Below are 23475 nucleotides of genomic sequence, written 5' to 3' on the forward strand. Positions count from 1 at the left end.
ACAAAATAAATATATATATATATATATATACACACGCATACGTAGGTAAAAGAAGTCAAACATGGATTTAAAACGGACATAGAAGTACAAAAATTTTCGGGGAGTCAACGTCAGGAGCAGTTACAAAATAACATGAGTTTCGATGTAAATAATATTAAAACGACATAGATGGAAAATACTCGATCTAAAAAGTCATTGCAGTCGCCGCAAGTCAACATCAAAAGCAGTTATGAAATAACATGAGTTTCGGTGTAAATAATATTAAAAACATATATGGAAATGCACAGCTCCATACACTCTTGTCATGAACTATAGCTAGGGTGAGTGTTTCTATCGCGGTTTACGTGAGTAGATCCTCAAATATCAACGCATCTCTTATCTAATATCCTTCCACTCGACTTAATCACCTCCATGACCCTTAAATCCCCTGAAATATGACCTAACTTTATCCGTTCGAGCACACGATCATCACTCAATTAACCACCTCCACGACTCCTAAATCACTTGAAATATGGCCTAACTTTCTCTGTTCGAGCACACGATCATCACTCGATTTAACCACCTCCACGACCTCTAAATCCCCTGAAATATGACCCAACTTTCTCCATTTGGACACACGATCATCACTCGATTTAACTACCTCCACGACCCCTAAATCCCCCTGAAATATGACCTAACTTTCTCCATTTGGACACACGATCATCACTCGATTTAACCACCTCCACAACCCCTAAATCCCTTGAAATATGGCCTAATTTTTTCGGTTCACGCACACGATCATCACCTTACATTAGGCTGACACCCACAACGTACGACAACGTCTACAACATACTTTTTATATATATATATATATATTTTTTGTTCGAACTCTCTTTTTTCTCGAAACAAAAATAAAAAAATTATTAGCCCTAATTTTAATAAACCACCGTTCAATATTGAAGGAAAAAATTGAATTTATTTTCTTAAAAAAAAAAAAAAAAAAAAATCCATGGTCATACTAAATGCATGGAGAAAGAAAATTGGAATGAAAAAAGAGAAAAAAAAGACCAAAAGGTCAAAGAAAATTTGTTCGGCTCTGAACGAGGGTTAACTGAGACTGAGAGAAGGAGAATCGAAGCAATAGCTGAATTCTCTGCTGCACCAGATGCCTATTCATGGCGATGGAGCAGGATGAAATGACGAAGAAGAAGCCTCTGGATATTGACTGGGACAAGCTGTTCGGCGGCAAGGAAACGGAGCCTCCACTGGAAATAATCGTTCAGCCCTCAATTACGATCTCGAAGCACTTTGAAATGGACTCCGATCGCCAACATTTGTTAAGAGATGAATGCCAGAAGCTTAACGATGCCGAATTGGATGAAAAGATTCGCCGAATGAAGCAATTCTACGAGACCAAGGCTCGCTATTTGCCAGATAAGGGGCATAAGTACCTTCGCAATCTGGACCTATCCATGGAAGAGAGGGAATCCAGAAAGCTCCGTCGAGTTGAAAAGGTTTTCCTGTCATGTTTTGATTCAGAATCTCTTATCAATTATTTTTATTGTTCTTCTTCTTTTAATGAATCGTTTGAACTTTGTTTGGAGTTCGATCATCGAGATTTTCATTCAACATACTTCGATGCTACATATCAGTTAAACTCGATTTATTTAGTTATTTTTTTTATAAGGAACGACAATTAATTATTTAAATCGAATGATATAATCAAAGGAGGGGAAGCCTCCCAACTTCTGACGAGTTACGAAAAGCTCACCAATTGGAAGAGATAGAAGAGGGAAACTGATGAGGTATCTTTTGAGCAAGAACTCGACTAAAGAAGCTTCATAAAAAAAGTATCATAGCCCAACTTCTAGTCCATTCGCGTTCTAAAAATTTAAAAAGTCTTGTTCCTCTCTGACCTTGTTCTTCCGCAAGATTGCACCACCTGCCTTGAGCCACCACGTTGTAACCTTTACTTTCAAGAACCCACAAAGCCAAATATGTGGAAGCTCATATTACTACTGCTCAGGAACATAAAATGATTATCTAAAGGGTCAAAAAGTCTTCAAATCTTTCCTACCCCAGCACATAGCATCCAGGGAGAGTACTCTATATTGTTTCCTCAGTTCCATCACATTATCTACCTCTTCAAGTTAGGAAGAGTTAGATGCCCAAATGATCCAAAGGGGGCATTTGCGCTGAAATCCCACTTTTGGCCACTAGTTCACGACCTCATGTCTGCAACATCAGCAAGGAGCATATCCACCTTGAAATTCAATTGAACCACTCCTCAAATTCCAAGTCATTGAGATCCGTGTAGACCCTTGAGTTTTGCATCTCAATTCTAAATTCCAACTTTGAGATTTGGTATTGAATTTAAGTTTGATCATTTTCATTACAAGGAAGGAATTATCAAAAGAGGTGGCTTTTGGCCATTTGTCTTTACAAAATAGATAGAAGGGACGTTCGCTTTTGGAGTCTAAACTCGTCTGGGGTTTCTCTTATAGTTTTTTTTTTTTTTTTTTCAGTTTTTGTCAGATCCCTTCCGGCTAGAGTATTTGGAAGGTGAAAGTTCCTAAGAAGGTTCGATTCTTTGTTTGGCTGGTTATCCATGGAAGGGCTAACACCTTAGATAGACTCTGAAGATTTTTGTTTCAGTTGGATAGGTCTTTTTGTTGCATACTTTGTTAGAAGGAGGAAGAAGATCTTGATCATTTGCTATGGAGCTGTGATATTGCTCAAGTTGTTTGGATCTCCTTTTTCGTTGTGTTCAATTTTTAGTTTGTCAGACACCTCAAGGAGTTCTCCATCCTCCTTTTCGCTAGAAGGGGCGTTTCTTATAGACTGCAGAGCTTGTGCACTTTGGTGGGATTTATGGTGTGAGAGTAATAATAGAATCTTTTGAAGGAACAAAAGTTCCCTCATTGTGATATTTTTTCACTTATCACGTTCTATGTTACTCTTTGGGCTTTGATGATGAAGGCCTTCGTAATGTTCTGGTAGGTCTTATTTTACTTGATTGGAAACCTCTGCTTTACTTGAGTTCCTTTTGTGGGCTTGATTTTTTTGTATTGCCTTCTATTCTTTGATTTTTCCTCGATGGAAAGTTCAGTTTTTTTATATAAAAAGACTAAGGCCAAGTTCTTGGTGAGGAAGCATATTATTTCATATGAGGTTTTACTCTAACATGGTGCTCATTTAAGATTCTTCTGTTTTTATTATTTATCAGGAAGCAGCTACATGCGAAAATTGCTCACAGCCAACTACCTCAAGTACAGTTGGTAAGGTTTTGAATCTGGCATTGTAGTTCTCTTTTGATTTATTCTTTTTGCTTTATAAACTTGCCTTTAAAACTCCAAATCATATACTGAATAACACTTTGATGGATCTGGAATGGTTGAATGCTTGAATTGTGATGTAGAATGTTTTCATTTATGTGATGCTCAATATAGTTTTCTCTCTAGTATATAACATTCACGTCTCTTTACTTTAATTTGCTGGTGGTGCATTGCTGTTTTGTAAATTTGATGGTGAGATGCTTGATATTCTGATTCACACTATTGCTTTGTTCGTGTGGAGTTCTGGTTTGAAGATTAATTGGGAAAAGTCGGCAATTTGTGGGGTGAATATGGAGGATTCCACGGCTTTTCCTCATCTTCTCATCACCTAATGCAGCTGTGGCTGATTTGTGGGATATGGATGTTTCTCCTTGGAGCCTGGTTTCCAGGTGTTTTAAAGAAGATATTTAGGATTTTAATTCTCTTTTGGGCATTCTTTCCTCTGAGAAGGTTATTCTTCAGCTGATTCTAGAATTTGGTCTTTGGAGCCATCGAGTTTGTTTTTGGTAAATCTTTGGTAAGAAAGTTATGTTCCTCTTCTCCGTTTGAAAAGGACATCTTCATGGTTATTTGGAAATTTAGAAATGCTAAGAAGATTAACATCCTTCGATGGCAATCTCAACACTTCAGAGTCTTACAGCAGAAATTGCCTCATTTTGTTCTGATGCCATTGGTGTGCTCACTTTGTTTTGAGAATGGAGATTTTCTCAACCGTCTGTCTATTTAATTCGTATTAGCTGAATTTTTCAAATTTTCGTAGTTTTCAAGGTTACTTAAGGCTTTTTCGTAGTCTTTTAATGGATAATTTGGAGCAGCTACTTCTTGGTATGTCATTGCCGGCTAGGACGTCTACTATGAATTAATGCAATAAAAGCTGGTCTTTCGGAGCTTGGGATGGTGAGAAATTCAATGGTTTTTGAGAATAAAGATCTTCCTCATTTTCATCAGCTTGATTCAGCTGGGTTCAAAGCCTCTTCTTGGTGTGTTCTTTCCAAGTCTTTTGTTAATTTTTCTTTATTAGATATATATTTACTTTGGGATTTTTTTTTTAATCTTTCTCTATAAGCTGTTCTGTTTTATTTTTTCCATATATATTTTGTATTTTCGAGCGTTAGTCTTCTTTCATTTTCATAATAAAAAGTTTCATGCCTTGTTTTATTAAAACATTAATTGTGCTGGTAGATTGTGTGCATAAATATTAAATTCTGATCTTTGGTCTGATTGACGAGAAGGATAAGTCATAAGAGACATTTTCTCGAATTTTCTAATTGTTTTATCATCACAGAAGTTTCTTATAAAAAAATCCAAAATGTAAAAGGTTACAGTTAGGTTATATGATCCACTACAAAGAAACAGGATCATAATTCAAAATTTGTCAATTAATCATGCCCAAGGGCTTACATCTTTTTGTAGGTTCATCTTATGTAGCTAGTGAAAAGACTGCTTCATCTTCAGCTGATTCATTGTCCACATTCACTTCTTGTTTTTACCAGAAGTTGGAAGAAAAAGTACTTGCTGTGCCATATAAATATCTGTAACTTTTCAATTTCCTTCAGTCTTCTACATAAAATAAATACCTGTAACTTTTCGATTTACTTCAGTCCTTGATGTAATTTTTTTGTGCATTTTAACTTTTTTGAGCAGACAGAATGCAATAGTAGTGCCTTCAGTCAAGATCTATCAATTTTGGGACATTGTGATAATCAGAGACAAAGATGTAATGGTAGATTATCTCCAAAAGTAAAACACAAGGGTCAAGCATCAGCAAGACAGCAGCCATTCAAATGTTCCATTAATCTTTCTACTGATGTAAATAAAAAAGTTTCTTCAGTTACCGCTCAAAATTGTAAAATTCCCGATGATTTAGATTCTCACGTTAGTGAAAGGCTGCCCGGCTGTTTTCGGAAGTAAGTACTTTAACCATCCTTCTTTGACTACTTTTTTGGGTTTTCCCCACTGGAATCTTATTGCTGAGCAGATGTAGAATTGGAAGCTGGCTTGAGAGGGCAGTTTTCATTTTTGTCCTAGTAAAATATACAATTCGTTGGACATGGTTGGACATGAATATTAGTTACATTCGTTGTATGTTTCAGTACTCTATCCATGCATTTAGATGAGCTAAAATGACCTCTTGCATGCAACTAACTTGAATCAGCTATTTAGACCATCCAAATCCCATTATCAAGTCTTTTCACACCCTGATTTTTTCTTTGTAGTTTTTCTCTCCAACCAAATTTCCTACAAAACAGCCCTTACATCATTGAGCGAGCCACATCATTTTAGCATTCCTCTTAAAAGGGATGGCCAAAAAGTAAAATGAATAAAATTAAGTATCCAGTTGAACTAGAAAATGTAAAATGTAGCTCATCTATTGTCATTCTTAAAAGTCCGTGATGTCACAGTTGACCTAAATAATCAGTAACAGTTTAAACTTCTCTCAGTTAGTTTTTCAGGTTGCACTAGCCCTTCCTTGGTTCATGTGCTTACATTATTTTGGCCCTTTCTTTGCAGGAAGGATGCTTCTCAAGTTCAGCATTCAGATAATTCAATGCCCAGAAAGGTACATTTTGAATGCTACCATTTGTTGGGTTTATTTTTTTTCATCCTTGTGGCTTTGATGCATAAGGCAAGATGAACCCTGTTGTTATAATATTCTTATCATTCAACCTAGTAGTTTGGTATAGAGCGTTGTGGGTGGTCTTTATCTCTATGTTTTATTTAAAATGGCTCTCTTAGAAGTTCTTTTTTCTAAATAGAAACTGAAAAATCATTTCAAGATGGCATTTGTGCTGCCCTTATGTTGGATGTTCTTTATGATACTTCGTCCAGTTGATGTGATTTCTCTCTATAGGGGCAGACCATTGTAGTTGTAGACGAGGAGGAAGCTTTGGCAATGAAAATACCAGAGCACGATGACAAATGGTAAACTTAACGTGCTTGTTCTTTAGGCCATTGACATGCAGATTTGCTTGGACAATTTTATGATTCTAGCTTTGATTTTCATTTTCTGGATTTTCAGCATGAAAGAGGCCAAGATTTACTACCCATCGCGGTATACAACACTTATCCATATTATTAATGTTTTAAGTATCTTTTCTTTGAGTTTGCGATTCTATGCAAGAGGTCTTTTACCGTATATTCTATTGACTATTTGCAGGGATGATCCAGAATCCGTTGAAATTTGTTTTGAGGACATAAATTGTCTTGATCCAGAGGGTTATTTGACATCCACGATCATGAACTTTTATATTCGGTTAGTAGAGCTCTATTTTGGACTTGTGGAAGTGATTAACTTGACGTGATTTGAACTCCACATTTTTTTCTTGTCCTCGAAGAACTTTGATATCACAAAAACTCATGGGGTTTACTTTTCTTTTTCTTATAATTTGAAATAAGTTGTTGAACTCCACATTTTTTTCTCCTCTCGAGACATAACTTGGCTTACCTTTCTTTTTCTGGTTTTCTTTTATCTTGTTTTATTTTGAATTTCAAGTATGGGATGTACCTTTTCAATATGTAATGTTTGTCAATGGCGATTTAAGAAAAAATTGGGGACTTTTTTCCTTCCTTTAAGTCCAGGATACGAAAACAATTCCTCCCCACTAAATTTTTTTAAGAGTGGATTTCAGGTTCGATAGTGTCGAGAAAGTATTAGCCCCGTACTCACCTGTTCAACATCTAGAAGTGCCTTGAACCAGTTTTCTAGTCCAATCGAAAAGGAATGACCCATATTTACTCACAAGGATCTTTTGCAAAGGGAATTAGACTTGAGATGGAAAAACCGTAGCCATTTAGCCAAGAACGCTCTGTTAGGGACCTAGGTTTAGTTACTACCACCCACTTTACAAAGTGTGACACTTTTCCTTCTTCAAACCCTTCTTAAGGAAGAACTCTCAGGATCCTTTCAATAGACTTACTCATGGTCACCAGAACCCTAAAAAGGGACATAGCTCGAGAAACCACTCAACACAACTTGAATAAGAGTAAGTCTACCCCCTTTCAAAAATAACTCTTCTTCTACAAAAGAGATTGTTGCAAATCTTGCTCACCGTCGGATCCCAAAATAAATTGTTTCTAGAACAATGACCTATAGTGAAACTTAATTAAGACAAAAAGAAACAACCCAACCAACTAAACTTAACTTCATGGCAGTTTAGACCCCAGAGTTGACATTTTATTCTATTGATATCAGCCCTAACATAGCTTCAAAGGAAGCCAAAATTTGTTCAGATTTATGAAAGAGTCTTCATTGCAAAAACAAAAGAGTATTGTATCATCAACAAACTAATGAGAAAGAGAGAAATCATCGCTCCCAACCTTAAAACCTAGTACACAACCCCTCTCGATAGCCTTCTACTGATAATGTCCACAGCCAATAAGAAGAGGAAGGAAAAGAGAGGACCCTGTCTAAGGCCTCTCAAAGCATGAATTCTACCCTTAGGCCTTCTGTTGACGAGGATAGAATACCTGACCGATCTCACACATCTCCGAATCACAATCTCCACTTAAGCCCAAACCCTTTGCAAGAACTCCAGCTCACCGTTTCCCTTCTAACCACCTCCACAAACTCAGCCTTAACTGAGAGACTCCTTAAGGGCCGCACATGTTATATATGCTGGATATCATTGCTATAGTCTGTTTATCTTTCCTGTTTCATTTTTTTTCCTTTTTTTTTTAGTTGAACTTTTTGGTATTGATACAGTTTGTGTTCCATGGGCAACTTCCCTCCTTATGTAGATATTTACAGCAGCAAGCATTTTCAACAAAGAAGGTGATATGCAATTATCACTTTTTCAATACCTATTTTTACGAAAAGCTAAAGGAGGCTGTATCAAATAAGGTAGTCCTAATTCCTATACACTTATCAAGGGTGTTTCAATTCCTTCACTTCTTAGTGATTGTTTCATTTTTTTCTCGAGAGGAATCTATAATACTATGGTGCCACAGTTTCTGTTAACATACCCCCAAGGTGAGGCCAGAGTCTGCCTAGATGCATAATTTAAGGATCAATAACACATTTGTAGAAGATAATAACTTTATTATAAATATAGAAAATTATTACGTCTTGTATATAACTCATTTATAAGAAAAGGAGGCAAAGAAGAAGAAATTGTAGATTTTTTTGAGGTAAAAATTATACTTGCATTTAGCGAAAGAGGGGTAAAATATTAGTGTGTGTAAAGAAATATGTAAGCTTTATTGTGATGCACTAAGGCTCACACTGCCTTGTCAGACATGAGGCATGTATCTGCCTGACACACCTAGGTGTATGGTTTATAACCTATTTTTATTGCTTTTATACACTTTATTTAGTGGATATGGAAACGCACATTGGCATGTGATGCAAAATGTTATGGTTACATGACCTGTAACATATATGATGTTATATCATATGCAGAAAAGTTGAGACATATAACAAAGATGTCAAACCCACACCCAAAATAGCACCTTAGGATTTTCGTTTGGGAGCAATATCATGCCTCATCTTCCTTTATAAGTCGTCCTTATCTTTTCATGGTTAATGAAGTTATTCTTGATTTTGCATATTTTGACATGGTAAGGGGAAGGATCGAGAGAATTTTTTCGTCAAGTTCAGAAGGTGGTGGAAGGGCATTAATATATTTCAAAAGGCATATGTACTGATTCCAATCCATGAGGAGTAAGTTTCTATCATCAACTCTTTTATATCTAGATGTGCAATAACTTCTCTCTGAGTTAATGCTATTATTTATTTAGCTGTTCTCGTTCCCCGTGTGTGTTGAATCTCATCACATTGATCATTGATTGTGCTATTTATTTCCTGTAGACATTGTCTGTAACTTTTCAATTATTCCTGTTACTGGCCACGTTGGGCTGGTCCCATGGCCAAAGGGCGAGCTTCAAATCAACTGCCTTGATCATCTAGGATATTATGTCCTATGTGTCAGTCTTGGGCTGGTCGGTTTTAAAACGAATCCTGTATGTTGCCCAGAATTTTGATTTGATCTTTTGGTTTGTGATGTGTTCAGTCTCCACTGGAGTTTGGTGATTATATGTTTTCCACGTAAGGAAGATGAATCCGGACCCATTATACTTCATTTGGATTCCCTGGGACTTCACTCTAGCCGATCAGTTTTTGATAACATCAAAAGGTATGTAAGCCCCCAACCATTTCTGGAAATTTTTTGATCACCACCCACGTTGGTGAAATTTATATTATTGTCTGATTTGTTTTCTGGACCTTCTTTTAGATATAATGTTAAAATGTTCTTAAAAATGATTAAGATCTAATTGAATAAATTGTGATCTGTAGCTTTATAAAAGAGGAATGGTGCTACTTGGATCGAGAAGTTGCTTGTTTAGATCTTCCAATGCCATATAGAATATGGAAAAATATCTCTCGGAGAATTGAAGAGAAAATAATCCAGGTAGTCTCCTTGCTCTTATTAGTTATGTTTTCTTTCATGAACTCAATAATTTAAAATCATTTTTTTGTATCTTGGATCCCATCACCAGGTTCCCCAGCAAAAGAACGACTATGACTGTGGTCTCTTTGTTCTATACTTCATCGAGCGCTTCATTGAAGAGGCGCCTGATAGGCTAAAAAGGAAGGACTTGGATATGGTATTTATGCTTATGAATTGATTTTGATAACTCGAACCATGCTTCTCGAATGCACGATTGACATTACATGACATGATGTGGTGTTTTACTCATGAAATCTCAGTTTGGCAAGAGGTGGTTCAAACCCCAGGAAGCTTCCAGCTTGAGGACGAGGATAAAATGTCTGCTCAAAATAGAGTTCCAAATTTTGAAAAGGCAATGCCTTGCAGGTTCTGTTGATAGCTCCTCCTCAGATCATGCTCCAAAACAATGAATTAGCAGGTCGTTTTACGCAAAATGGTGCACATTGTTACAATTAGTAGTTCACTTGGGATTCACTCGGGCTGTGCTGTCGTCAATCGCGCTTGGCTAGTGAAGCTAAAGCCATCTTACCGCTCTCGTCCTAGCAGCCAACTGATCTTAGGTATGATATTCGAAAAAATTCAAAAATTTAAATCCTCAATAAGTGTTTGCAATAGGTTGAAATCATGTCGTGGGTTGTTAGGGTCGCATCACAACACTAAGAAATCGAGTTAGACGAGCTAGGAAAGGCTATCACTTGGCTGGAATTCCCCGTGAACATATACCTTTGGCTTTAGACCATTTTGTGGAGTGGACTTGGGGAGTAAATTTGTTCATAGGATCGTTCTGTTTCTTTTGTGAGTGACGGCTCCTACCCTCCTCGCTTGATGCATACAAAAATCAAACCTGTAATCTATGATTCTTAACAATATTATTCTGAAAATACTTTATTAACATCTATAGACACCTTATCGAATCAAATTTAAATTTTAGTTCTTAAACTTCGTAGCATAGTTCTAACTAGTCGATGACTTAACTTAAACGGAACGGAGTAATGACTGAATTGTTGTTTGTTGTTGCGGATCGGTGACAGGTCGATTTGTTTTATCACATGTCAAATAAGTTGACATTTTTAATTTTAATTTTAATTTTGAGTAAAAACTAAAGTGAAAATGATGGGAATTTATGAAGTGATTCCTCTATTTTGCTAGGTCAGCTCACTTCCTTTTTCTCAGGGTTATCCCATGCCACCTTTCATTTCAACCATCTCCAAAATTTAACTAAACTATTTTTCCTAAAGTGGCAAAGGTGGTATAAATCTTTCCATCTTTCCATTTTTCAATTCGATCTGATTTATTCATTCGTCGATCTGGAAGGAATTTATTGTCAACTTCTTTCGGATATGAATCTATCTTTGAAGTTTTTGTCTAAAGAAACGCATGGAACCTTTCAACGAGATAATGTTGTCCATTGAATCTACGAGAGAATTTGTAAATGTATTTCTACATTTGAGTAGGTTTTTTTTATTTAACATTTGAAACATAAAATTTTACCGAAAGTTTCAATTTTAACTTATTTTCCATGTAATTAAAACGAAATAACATGTCACCAACCTACGTTCATAGATAAACGCTCTATTAGGCTAAGGTAAAGTTGAGGGCTATTTTAAAGTCTTTTGCAAACCTAGAGCATCTCTTCTGAAACATCAAGTACCAAGTAGTAATAGACATCAACTTCTTAGGGACTAAAAACTCATTTGTTCCACAATCAATAACTTAATGACCTTATTGTGCCTGTATGTAAGCATACAAGAGAATTGTTCAGTTCTACGCAAAAGCAGGCAACATAAAGTGTACTGCACCATAAGAGTGAAAGAAGTAATTTTGTATTAATTCAGTATACAAAAATGTAAGAAACTAAGAGTACAATGAACTTGGGATGATAACTAAAAACTAAGATGATGCAACACAAAATTCAAGATAAAGTGTACACTTCAGAGGCCAAACGTCTCAGGCGCATAGCTTTCTCAGTCAATCACAGCGCTAATATGTCAAAGCTCTAATCTAGTCCCTGCATTCCACAAATATGGATATTAATCTTCTATAGGAACAAAAACTAGCAAGAGCAGAGTAGAGATCATTCCACAACTATTCCCAATGATGAACTTTTTCCCAATGTCTCATTCAATCATGTGTCAATCAAACAGTAAAAGAAAGATGAATTACAAGCTGATATGACAAGTATATGAAAAATAGTAATGGCCATGAGATTCCACGATTGGGGAGGAGAATGGAACACACTTTATAAGGGTATGGAAACCTCTTCCTAGCATACACGTTTTAAGAACCTTGAAGGGAAGCTCGAAAAATGATAATAACCATGAGATCCCACGTCAGTCTGGGAGGAGAACAAAACACTCTTTATATGGGTGTGGAAACCTCTTCCTAACATATGCGTTACAAAAACCTTGAAGAGAAGCTCGAAAAATAGTAATAGCCATGAGATCCCATGTCGGTTGGGGAGGAGAACAGAACACCCTTTATAAGGGTGCAGAAACCTCACCCTAGCATATGCATCTTAAAAACCTTGAAGGGAAGCAACACCCTTTATAAGGGTGCAGAAACCTCACCCTAGCATATGCATCTTAAAAACCTTGAAGGGAAGCTCGAAAAATAGTAATAGCCATGAGATCCCATGTCGGTTGGGGAGGAGAACAGAACACCCTTTATAAGGGTGCAGAAACCTCACCCTAGCATATGCATCTTAAAAACCTTGAAGGGAAGCCCGACCCTTTATAAGGGTGCAGAAACCTCACCCTAGCATATGCATCTTAAAAACCTTGAAGGGAAGCCCGAAAGGGAAAACTCAGAGAGGACAACATCTGCTAGCGGTGGGCTTAAACCGTTGCAAACCAGCTACCTTTTTTTCATGAATAAGAAAATCATCCAAAATGATTCATACTTGCTGAAAGCTAGAGTCGGCTAAGGTGAATAGTAGAACAAATTTTATTGTAGGAGAAGAACAGGAATGACTAATGACTAATGGCTACTTCACTTGAGGAAGAAAACCATTCAGAACGATCCATACTTACCGTATGTTACAAGTTCAAGAATATGAATGGTAGAACAAATTTTATCATCGAGGAATCTAAAACTTTAGCAGCATAACAAAATCTAAGAATCACATGACAAAGGCAGGAGGTGTAGAATAACAAATACAAATCAGTTAAGCATTAAAACAAAAAGATTTTGATAAAACTACTTAGGCTTTTCTATCAAATCAAAACTTCAGTTGCTACCACAGGCAAAAACCATTTGGTCCTAGCCGTGACAATTACGGAAGGCATGAAAATCTTTACCAAAATGTGGATATTCCACAATAACTGTGAAACAATGGATTCACTAGCAGAAAATAATACCCAAACTCCAAAGTTTAATTCCTATCAAGTCCTTTGACTTCAAATATTGAAGCCAGTTGTTTTGGTGCCTCATGAAAACCCAGGTCGGTCCTCCACTCATCCGACTAGAGGTGTGGATAACGAGGCCATCAGGTAATAAAGTTGCATTTAAATACTAAAAAGCTAGGCCAATAGGAAGATCTCAATAAAAAAAACACCAAAGGCAGCAGAGAAATCCAAATTTAATGAAACATATGACCATCATACTGCAGAGCCATTGAAAAGAAATATGACATAGTGAAGGATAAAAGAAAGATGAATTAGCATAACCTCCATTAAACATTTATAAAAATAAAGGGATTTACTTACCAATACTTTATCAGTCCATCCCAGCCACACGTTGCTACTTTACTCTGTTCTAATGGATGCCACTCACAGCCAATGCATACTCCTTCGTGACACTTGAGAGTTCTGAATACCTTGCAGGTTTTCCAGTCCCAAAACCAGCATTTACCCTCACCATCACCAGACATAACAAAGCGTCCGTCTGGTGAAAAATTGACCTGACAAGCGTATCCTGCCACAATGTGACCAGCAAACCTCTTTTTCTTGTTTAGCTGAAATCTCTCCCTAGTGCTATAGATAAGAATTTGATTGTCTAAACTCTGTGCTGCAAGCCAATTTGTATTGGGGTGTACCGATATGGAGGGCATGGAATGCATATGAGGCTCACTAATATACTTAATAACAACAGGAATCCCATATTCCCAAACACGGAGCGACTTGTCGTCACTTGACGTGACAAACCTCCTATTATTGTCTACAAATGTAATGGTATTCACTGCTCCTAAATGTTGATCGTACTCTTGAGTAATCTGCCCTGTGTTCATATCCCACTGAACGATCTTCTTATCACTCATCCCTGCCAGCAAAATATTCTGCTTATCATCATCAGGATTGAGCTTAACTACATAAGGAATTTTCCCGGTGGAGAAGGTTGATATCACTTGCCCTGTTTCTGTATCCCAATACTTAATCTTTTTATCATACCCAGCAGTCAAAAACTTGGACCCATCGTTACAAAACGAAATATCCCGAACCGCCTGAGAGTGACCCATGTAGGTTCTCATACATTTCCCAGAATTGAACACATCCCATATCTTCACCTTGGTATCCATACCCGCTGAAAGAATCAAATGACCATGTTTAGGGAAGAATCTAATAGCAGATACACCCTTTGTGTGCCCGCTCCATGTATGCACCAATCTTTTTGGTATATAACAATGATCATTCGTGGCCTTGGCGTCCTTCGGTGGAGCAATCCAAGATCTACCCTGATAGTCCCTCTCCTCTTTACCATGAAAAGTACTCTTATCTGCTGTAACTTCTCCCTTCTCACCACCTTTCTCTTCACCTTTCTTCTTTGCATACTCTTCTGCGTATTTCTTCTGCTCCTCAGTTAGCTCAGTTTGCAGACCTTCCTTCTTCCCAGACCAAGGGCTCTTCCTATTCTTCATCAACCACACATCACTCGCCGGATTATCAACTTCAGCCGGGTTCAAATCCATTTCCACATCCTCACTCTCACTCATTTCTTTCTTCTTCTCAATCTTCCGCTTCTTTTGCTCATGCTGTGGGATGTTATACACGGATATGGCATCATTCTTCTGCAAAGCCTCCATATCCCCAATGAAATTGTTTCCAGCAGAAGCTGAAGGGTCAGCAGCATATCCATATTTGTGGAAAGTGTTGTACTGCTCATCAAATACAAATGGCTCAATGGACGCATCCTCAACAAAGCCTAGCTTATGGTTTCTCATGCCCTGTGCAATGCCATCCTTCGCATAGGGATGAGATGGTCCAAGAATGGGCGCCCAGAGCTGGTCGTAGGTAGGGTTGAAGGCAACTAGATGTTGAGTTGGGTCTATCGGCTTAGATAATGTCCTGTTGGCGTTGGCCACCGTAAGAGCCAACATTGTATCATCAACCTTGGGCGCCGAGGTTTTGGAGGGGAGGAGCCGCGGCGGAGAGGCTTCCGGTGAAGATGTAAGCTGTTTAGGGCTTCCGTCATCGTCGTTTTGATCTGTGTACGACTGGAGAAGATCCATAAATATAATTCCCCAAAGCTAGAGAGAACAGAGAAACACAAAAAAACCCCTGATTTACACCCTTCCACAGCTCAGACCGAATCTTCCTGGAACTGAATCAACCAAAATCTAGAGTACTCTTCCTTCAAGATCCAATTACACACGGTTCCACAATCCTTCCCAACCAAAGAAAGCCTCTTCCCCCCGCTCCCCTCTTCTGAAGCTAAAGAAGAGATTCAATGGCCGAAACTTAACCGAAAAACAGATTAAAGAAACGATGAATCAGAAAAAGAGAGGAAGAATGAACACGAAGATATTCGATTACCTCATGCTAGGGTTTTAGTTTGGGTTTGCAAGATTGAATCATATCAAATCAAATCAAATCAAATCAAAGCAGCCGGATCGAAATTAACCCGAAACAAAATGCCAAATTAGACTTGAGCTAATCCACAATTAACTTGCAACTCAAATCTTCAAGAAAGGGAGTCGATTTAATATCTATGAAGGTAAGGACACCTTCCCAAACGAGGGAAGTCGAGAGGGCAGAGAAGAAAGAGATTTTTTTTCTTAGATAAACTCATTAAATTTAAATTTTTTAATATATATATATATATATATATATATTTTAGGAAATATTATTAAATTTATAGAATATTTTACATTTATAATTAAATAATTCTTATTATTCAACTAAACGAGGGAAACATCTTTTATAAATAGTTTTATAATAATTAATTAATTAATTTTGTGACTTCAATTATAATATTTAAATATTATGTTGTAAATTTTTTTAATCGTTAAAAACTATATTAGTGTAATATTAAAAATTGATTTTTTTTAGAAATTAGATCGTCTAACTCATTTTTTTAGAAAAGTTGCATTAATAATTTTAAATGTTTAAAAAAAATTAAAAAAAAAACATCATATTATTACTATTTGGCTTAAAAAATATTTTTGAAATTTTAAAAATAATATTAATATCTTTAACTTTATTACAAATTTTTTTTTTTAAAATTTTATCGTCAATATATAAACGAAAATAGTTTATCGACACCTCATAAATTATCTCAACTTTACTTTTAAAAGTTTATGAATATACCGACATAAGGGTATTTTTTTATAATTTTTTTAAAAAAATTAAAGTGTTTTTGAATTTTTTTAAAAACATTTAAGGTATAATTAAAAAATTTAAAAACTCAAAAATAGTGTTGAACCGCCCGAGTTTTTTTTAGATTTTTTTTTTAAAAAGTTTAAGAATATTACAAAATATTCAAAATTAAAAAAAAAAAAAAAAAAGCTTTTAACCAAATTAATTCTAATTTTAAGTTTGGAGTAACACATATCTCTTATACTAACTCACAATCTCTCGAACAGAATCGCGATGCGTCGATGATGTCTGGGACAATCTAAACGTTCTTGGATCCAATCAATGTGTATGTGGGTTTGTAGAGGTCGAGGGAGTAGACATCAAATTGAAACTGGTCGAGCCACTCGGGTCACAGAGACTTTTCGAGCTACTCGGGTCTTTTTACAAGATTATTAGTTATTCGTTGGATTAGAGAACTACTCATTCATCCAAGTATCTCGACATGGATTGATATCATAAAGATCATATCATATTCACCTAAACGTAATGAAGCAAGCCATTTCATTATACGTATTCTTTATAGTATTACAAAAGCATTCATAGAAACTCGAATATAATCCGTTAGCCGTGTTCGATAACTGCCACCACCACCGCCATATGATATGGTGGTTGTTTATACAGCTAGAGAAGGTGTGAGGTTAAAGTCAAGGTTCCACGGCTCAAAAGCTCCAGAGACAAAGTCGTAGTGTGCACCCCTTACGAACCGTTTGTTGTTGACAACACTTTCTCGTACAAAAGGATATGACAGCAAGTTTCCAAGGGAAACATTCACAGCCTCTTGCAATATGCATTAAAAAAAAATTATGTATTAGAAATCTCGAGTCTCTACAATGATATGATATTGTCCATTTTGAGCATAAGCTCTCATGGCTTTTCTTTGGGCTTCCCAAGAGCACCTCATATCAATGGAGATGTATTCCTTTACTTATAAACCTATGATCATTCTCTAAATTAGTCAATGTGGAACAAATTCATATGGTTTTACGTGTAAACTAATGGGTTTGTTTGTTTACCTTCTCGCAGTTCGTGCATTTGTTCTCGAAGCTCATATCTTTACAATTTGATTGCGTCTTAGTTTTGGCTGGTGTGCATATTTTCACCCAATTCTCAATGAACTCACCGTAAATTTAAACGATTAAAAGGTTCGAGTTTTAGCTATAAGACATATATCTTTAACTAAGAGGTCTAAGGTTCGAGTAAATTATATTCTAGGTTATGATATAAGACATATATTGTAAGATCTCATGTCAATTGAAGAGAGGAAGCGATGCATTCTTTATAAGAGTATGAAAACTTCTCGTTAAACAAACACGTTTCAAAACTGTGAGAGACTGACAACGATATGTAATGAGCTAAAACGGACAATATCTGTTAGCGGTGTGCTTGGGATGTTATAAATGAAAATAGAGCTGGACACTGAGCAGTATGTTATCTTATGACGATACGTAATGGACTAAAGCGGATAATATCTACTAGCGGTGAGTTTGGATTGTTACATATATCTTTGACTAAGAAGTTAGAGGTTCAAACAAATCATATTCAAGGTTAAGCTATGTCCCACATTAGTTGGGGGAGAACAAAACATCCTTCATAAGAGTGTGTAAACCTGTCTGTCAATTTTAAAAACGTTGAGGGAAAACCCAAATAGTATAATATTTGTTAGTGGTCAGCTTAAGCCATTACAAGTTATGACACATATATCTTCAACTAAGAGGTCTGAAGTTTAAATAAATTATATATATATATATATGTGTATGTATGTATGTATGTATGTATGTATGTATGGGTATATCTTCAATTTTTAGAATAATAATAATATAATAACAATTTATTCTTTATATATCAAAATGAACAACATAATTAAAAAAAGAAAAATGTTCCAAATTAAGTTTTGAATTATTTATATATATATAATAATAATAATATTATTATTAATAATAATAATATAAAAATTAATATATTTTTTAAAACTTTTCTTTTAATAAAGTTAAATGGTGTAATATTTTTAAATTTAAAAATAAACGTATTATAAAAAAAAAAATTAAAAATTCAAGAATATTTTTAAAAGTATTTTTGAAAAAAAAAAATATTATATATTTTTTAAAAAATTTAAAAGTATTTTTATTAATTTAATCTTAAATTTTCCAAAACTAACCTTGTCAAATGGTGGGACCATGTTGGCGATGTTACGGACCACAAAGGCCTCCCCAGGTTGAAAATTCAGTATATGTGAGGGGTAAACTCGGGAATCCGAGCACGCAAATACCAGAGACTGCCAAATTACACGTGGGCATTTTTTAGTGGCTGCTTTTAATTGCAGTGATGCCCTTATCATTCTAGTCCTTCAAGAAACTTGAAATTACATATCCCCACATTAATTTTTTGAAATTGCGAATTTCTTACCTTCGGGCTTTGGCCCTTCGCTAATTGACCGTACAATTCATGGATCCGTCCTGGGGAATAAAAAATAAAATAATAATAAATTACAAACTTCAAAAATTATTATTAATTTTTAATTTTTAATTAACTATTTCATAAAATAAATTATAATAAGTCAAATAATCTAATTTAAATTATTAACTGAGTTGAAATGAGTTCAAAATAGATTAAAAGTAATTTATGACTTATTTATTTAAATATATCTAAATGAATAAAATAATTATGGATCGAATCTATTTATAAAATTTTAATTTAATAAGTTTAATTCAAGTTAAATTGTTAATTTATTTATTTAAAATAATTTAAATAAATTAAAATGGTCTGAATTAAGTTTTGAATTATTTATTCTTGGATTCTTATTAAAATTAAAAATTAAAAATTTTAATTTTTTTCCTTTAAAATATATATTAAAATCGTTATTTTAGGGTTTTTTTTTATTAAAATTAAGATTGAGTTTATTATTTAATAAATATTATTAAAAATTTAGATATAAATATTAAAAAAACGTGAAAAATTCGTACTCGAATTTAGATTTCTTGAAATGGGTGAACCGGTTCGGATCCTATCAACCGGATCGAAGTGAGTTTAACCGGCAGTGGTGGTAGCCAACTCGGCGGTGATTTGCCGGATCTTTGCGGCGGCGGATTCCTGAAATTCAGCTTTCTCACTGCAGATAACATACATCATGTCAGATGGATGATAACCGGGTCGGGCTTACGTTGTCGGCGCCGCCGGGATTAGCGGTGTGTGAATGTTTGATTAATCCACCACACCTAAATGGTGTGAAAGTTATCTTATTATAATCAAATGAATTACAAGGATATGGAAATAGTAATAAATGGAAATAACAATAAATGGAAAGATACCTATGAAAATAAAACAAATATTAGATATTTGCCTTATAATAAAATATCAAATATAATATATATGGTAAACTATAATTTATTACTAAATATCCTTAACACGGTGGCTTAGGGATTGGATACCTTAGAAGCTTTTTGAGACCGGCAATGGCTTCCTCGTACGACGCTTCCGCCATATCTTCCTGGTAAAATTCCAAATTAGTCCCAACAAAGAATTTCAAAACGACGTCGGTGGATTCAGATGATCATTTTTAGATAATTCTTTTGAAAACAAAAAATATAATGAGAAAAATGATGGATTTGATGAACAGCAGTTCCAAAAAAGCGCACTTCTATATCAAAAAAACGGATTCGGAAAAATATTTGGACCGAAATTTTTAACATTGTTGGAAGGAAAAACTATATGCCATGTTGTTCAATGCCGTCCAATATATATAATAACAAAATAATAAATAAAAATTAATTAATTACTTAACCCGAATAGGACCTCTGATAATTAGATAATATTTGAACTAGATAACTGTGCGTAAGAGAATATGATATCTGGTAATTAAATAAACTGTGTTTGGGTCAGAGAATAGAAATAGAGTAGAGAAATCTGGTAATTAGATAATTGTATTTGGGTCAGAGAATGTGATATCTGGTAATTAGATAAACTGTGTTTGGGTCAGAGAATATAATATCCGGTAATTAGATAATTGTATTTGGGTCAGAGAATATGATATCTGGTAATTAGATAAACTGTGTTTGGGTCAGAGAATAGGATATCTACTAATTAGATAATTATATTTAAGGTTAGAGAATAGAATATCCGGTAATTAGATAACTGTATTTGGTGTAAAAACATGAGAATAAGATATCTGGTAATTAGATAAGTGTGTTTGATACAAGAACATGAGAATAGGATATCTGTAATTAGATAACTGTGTTTGAATCAGAGAATAGGATAGGATACCTAATAATTACATAACTGTGTTTGGTGCAGCGAGTAGCTAGAAAATCAGATAATTGTGTTTAGGTCTGACAATAGGATATCTGGTAATTAGACGACTGTGTTTGGTACAAGAAACGTGTGAAAAGGATGTATGAAATTTTACCATAGTTTGGTCCAGACTCGATCTAAACTCGGTCAAAAGTAAATTTTACCTGACTCAATTTGTCTCAGGCCATATTCATTAAATTTCATATAGTTCATCGAGATTATGTTAATATTTTTTAAGATATATTTGTATAATTTAAATTTCCCTAATGTAAAATTTTTAAAAGGGTTAAAAATTAATAAAAAGTTTTTGAAATATATATATCAAATAAAAATAACAAACTAAATAAAAATTTTAAAATAAATTAATATATTTTTAAAAAAATAATAATTAAATAATTAAAATCAATAAGTTGACTTTAAGTTTGACTCAATTTCGATTCGATCCAATGTATACTTTGATGGATCTAAACAATTTTTTCGAGTCGTTAAATTTAGGTTTGAACGAAGAGATTTTAACCTTTTAAGATCGAATCAGATGGATCTTTTGATATATTCGAGACATATTTTAACTTTACGTATATTTGAGATATTAAATAAATATATAAATTTTATGTTCTAGAAATTTTAAAACCACGTGAAAAGAACAGTAATTTTGTTAATTATTAAAATGGAGTAGGTGAATTTATGAATTCGTCAAACAATAGGGCCATTTTTTGAATTCAGCAAACTTACTTTTGGGTCATGGAAATGGGAACTTTTAGAAATTAAGAAAAATAATGGGTAGGTTTGACAATATCAAATTTATTTTAATATATTTATCGTTAATTAACTTTGAAATTTTAATTTTTACGTCTACTTAGGCGTATACAGGCTGAGGTAAGTTGGGTTTCGATAATTTTTTTGGACCAATCTAAAATATCGAGTTGGTCAGGTTGGCTACTCGAAGGAATAACTCACAATCCTACTGAACCCAACCCGACCCTTTATTCTCAGGTTAGGTTGTATTTGGTCGTTCATTTAGTTTTGTTTTTGTAATCATTTTAAGAATTCTTACTTATAAGCAAATGTATTGACTCGGGTCAATACGAGTCAACATGTAAATTGCAAGCGGTAACGTCTTAATCTTAATTGAGTTACCCGATCAACTTGAATTACCCCACCCAAATTATAAAAATTGAGTTGAGTAAGATTTTAATTTTTTTTAATTTGGTTTGGGATGAATTTTTGAAAAGCCAAAAATTCGAGTCAGTGCGTAGGTTCGAGATTTGATCTTTATACGATTTTAGTTATTAATGTAATATATTGTAGATAAGTTGATTTTTTTAAATAATTAAAAAAAGAAAAAAACAACTCGATAACCCAACTCAACCTGAAAATGAAGGGTTAGATTGGGAACTCTATTCGAGTTGCTCGGGTTACCAACCCAACTAACCCGAAATTTCGGGTTGGTCTAAAAGAATTCTCCAATCCAACCCAACCCAACCCAATTCAATTCGTGTATACCCATAATTTGAATCTCTCATCCCAATTCGTGTATACTAATAAGACTTTTAACGACCTCGAGAATGAGCACTCCAGCCCCTTAAGTGAAACACACACATATTAAAAAAAAAAAAAAATGTTCTGTTCAAACGTGTCTGCTAAGGAGAGGTTTTCACACCTATATACTAAATGTTCTGTTCCCATCTCCAACAGATGTGAGATCTCACAATCCACTCCCTTGTGAGCCCAGTGTTCTCGCTAGCACACCATGCACTCCATGTCTGGCTCTGATAATATTTGTAACAGCTCAAGCTCACTGCTAGTATTGTCCGTTTTAGCCCGTTACGTATCGCTATCATCCTCACGGTTTTAAAATGCATATGCATTAGCATGATTAAGAGATCGAAAAATTTTCACACCCTTATAAAGAACGTTTAATGAGAGATTTTCACACCCTTATAAAGAATGTTTCGTTTTCTTTTCCAACCGACGTGGGATCTCATAAAAAATGTTTAAGAGATCGAAAAATAGTTTAAAGATCAATCGAATCCCAATGGAGCAAAAAGGATGGATGTCCTCCACATTCCTTCTAACTCATTCTCAACCAAACAATTTCCTCTTTGTTGGCTCGTTAAAAGGCTCACGTCTAATGTTAAGACTATCTGACTCGATAGTTATATATACGTTAGTCAAATATGAGTCAAGTGAAATTTAGGTCAAAGTTAGAGAAAATTCAGGGGATGGGTAGTGCAGAACTTCTGTCGTTGTTGACACCTCTTGAGTCGCCCAGTTGTTGATTAGGGATTTTGATAGGGGTTGGATGACCTCAAGAACTGGTAGGATTCGCGGGCAAAGTTGGAAGCTGCTACACGACATTTGGAGCGATTAACTTGTTGAGAAGTACAAATGGTTAGACTCTCCCACGATCAACAAAACGAGCCAATCTAACAAGATTGACAAACCAAAATCTTTCTAGTTTTCAAGAGTTGATGCCTAGAACTGGGATAAATGGAAATTTTATCGATAAGACCCTCGCCCAATGAGAAAGACCCTGACTCAGTGCAACAACAAGCACTAGCTTGACACGAGATACTTTGAGAAGTTGAATTTATAGTCAGGCAATTACCAAACACAACTTACGTCCTCTAGCTCGTGCACTAAAATCTTTTTAGTCCTCACGAGTTGTCAGTTATGCAAACACTTTGACACCCAGAGGACATAATTTGAGAAAACGAGAGCGAATTTCCAAATTTCAACCAATACAATAAAGTTTATCATAATCTTTCAAATGTATTTATGGTTCGATAAAACATCATAAATCGAACAATATTGCTCATTTCTGAATTATAAAATAACATTGAAAAAAAAAAAAAAAAAAAA

The 23475-nt window shown here is 34.9% G+C and overlaps 2 protein-coding genes and 1 pseudogene across 4 annotated transcripts; 1 reads left to right on the forward strand and 2 right to left on the reverse strand.

The window, feature by feature from the left end:
* The first annotated feature begins 1017 nt into the window (after nt 1-1017).
* Nucleotides 1018-10656, forward strand: LOC111466476 (ubiquitin-like-specific protease 1D). Of its 2 annotated transcripts, XR_002714385.1 has the most exons (15): nt 1018-1493; nt 3206-3257; nt 4728-4822; nt 4959-5221; nt 5826-5874; nt 6166-6236; nt 6334-6366; nt 6472-6567; nt 8052-8154; nt 8876-8973; nt 9323-9445; nt 9607-9721; nt 9810-9917; nt 10021-10320; nt 10402-10656. XR_002714385.1 is itself a non-coding variant. In XM_023111143.1 (14 exons), exons 1-14 carry the CDS (start codon nt 1155-1157, stop codon nt 10168-10170), a joined length of 1695 nt encoding a protein of 564 aa, XP_022966911.1. In that variant the 5' UTR covers nt 1018-1154; the 3' UTR covers nt 10171-10656. The 2 variants fall into 2 exon arrangements, 1 of the variants encoding a protein (XP_022966911.1); XM_023111143.1 differs by having other exon boundaries at nt 10021-10656.
* A 778-nt stretch (nt 10657-11434) lies between these two features.
* LOC111466417 (pre-mRNA-processing factor 17-like) lies at nt 11435-15715 on the reverse strand. 2 transcript variants are annotated; one of them, XM_023111060.1, is made up of 2 exons: nt 13465-15713; nt 11435-11768 (listed from the first exon to the last, which is right to left on the reverse strand). In XM_023111060.1, exons 1-2 carry the CDS (start codon nt 15201-15203, stop codon nt 11762-11764), a joined length of 1746 nt encoding a protein of 581 aa, XP_022966828.1. In that variant the 5' UTR covers nt 15204-15713; the 3' UTR covers nt 11435-11761. The 2 variants fall into 2 exon arrangements, with proteins under 2 accessions (XP_022966828.1, XP_022966830.1); XM_023111062.1 differs by lacking the exon at nt 11435-11768 and having other exon boundaries at nt 13461-15715.
* Nucleotides 15716-16776: 1061 nt separating this feature from the next.
* LOC111466315 lies at nt 16777-19856 on the reverse strand (annotated as a pseudogene).
* Nucleotides 19857-23475: the final 3619 nt, after the last annotated feature.

This window comes from Cucurbita maxima, unplaced genomic scaffold (genome assembly GCF_002738345.1).
Source record: "Cucurbita maxima cultivar Rimu unplaced genomic scaffold, Cmax_1.0 Cma_Scf00031, whole genome shotgun sequence".
NCBI lineage: Eukaryota > Viridiplantae > Streptophyta > Magnoliopsida > Cucurbitales > Cucurbitaceae > Cucurbita > Cucurbita maxima.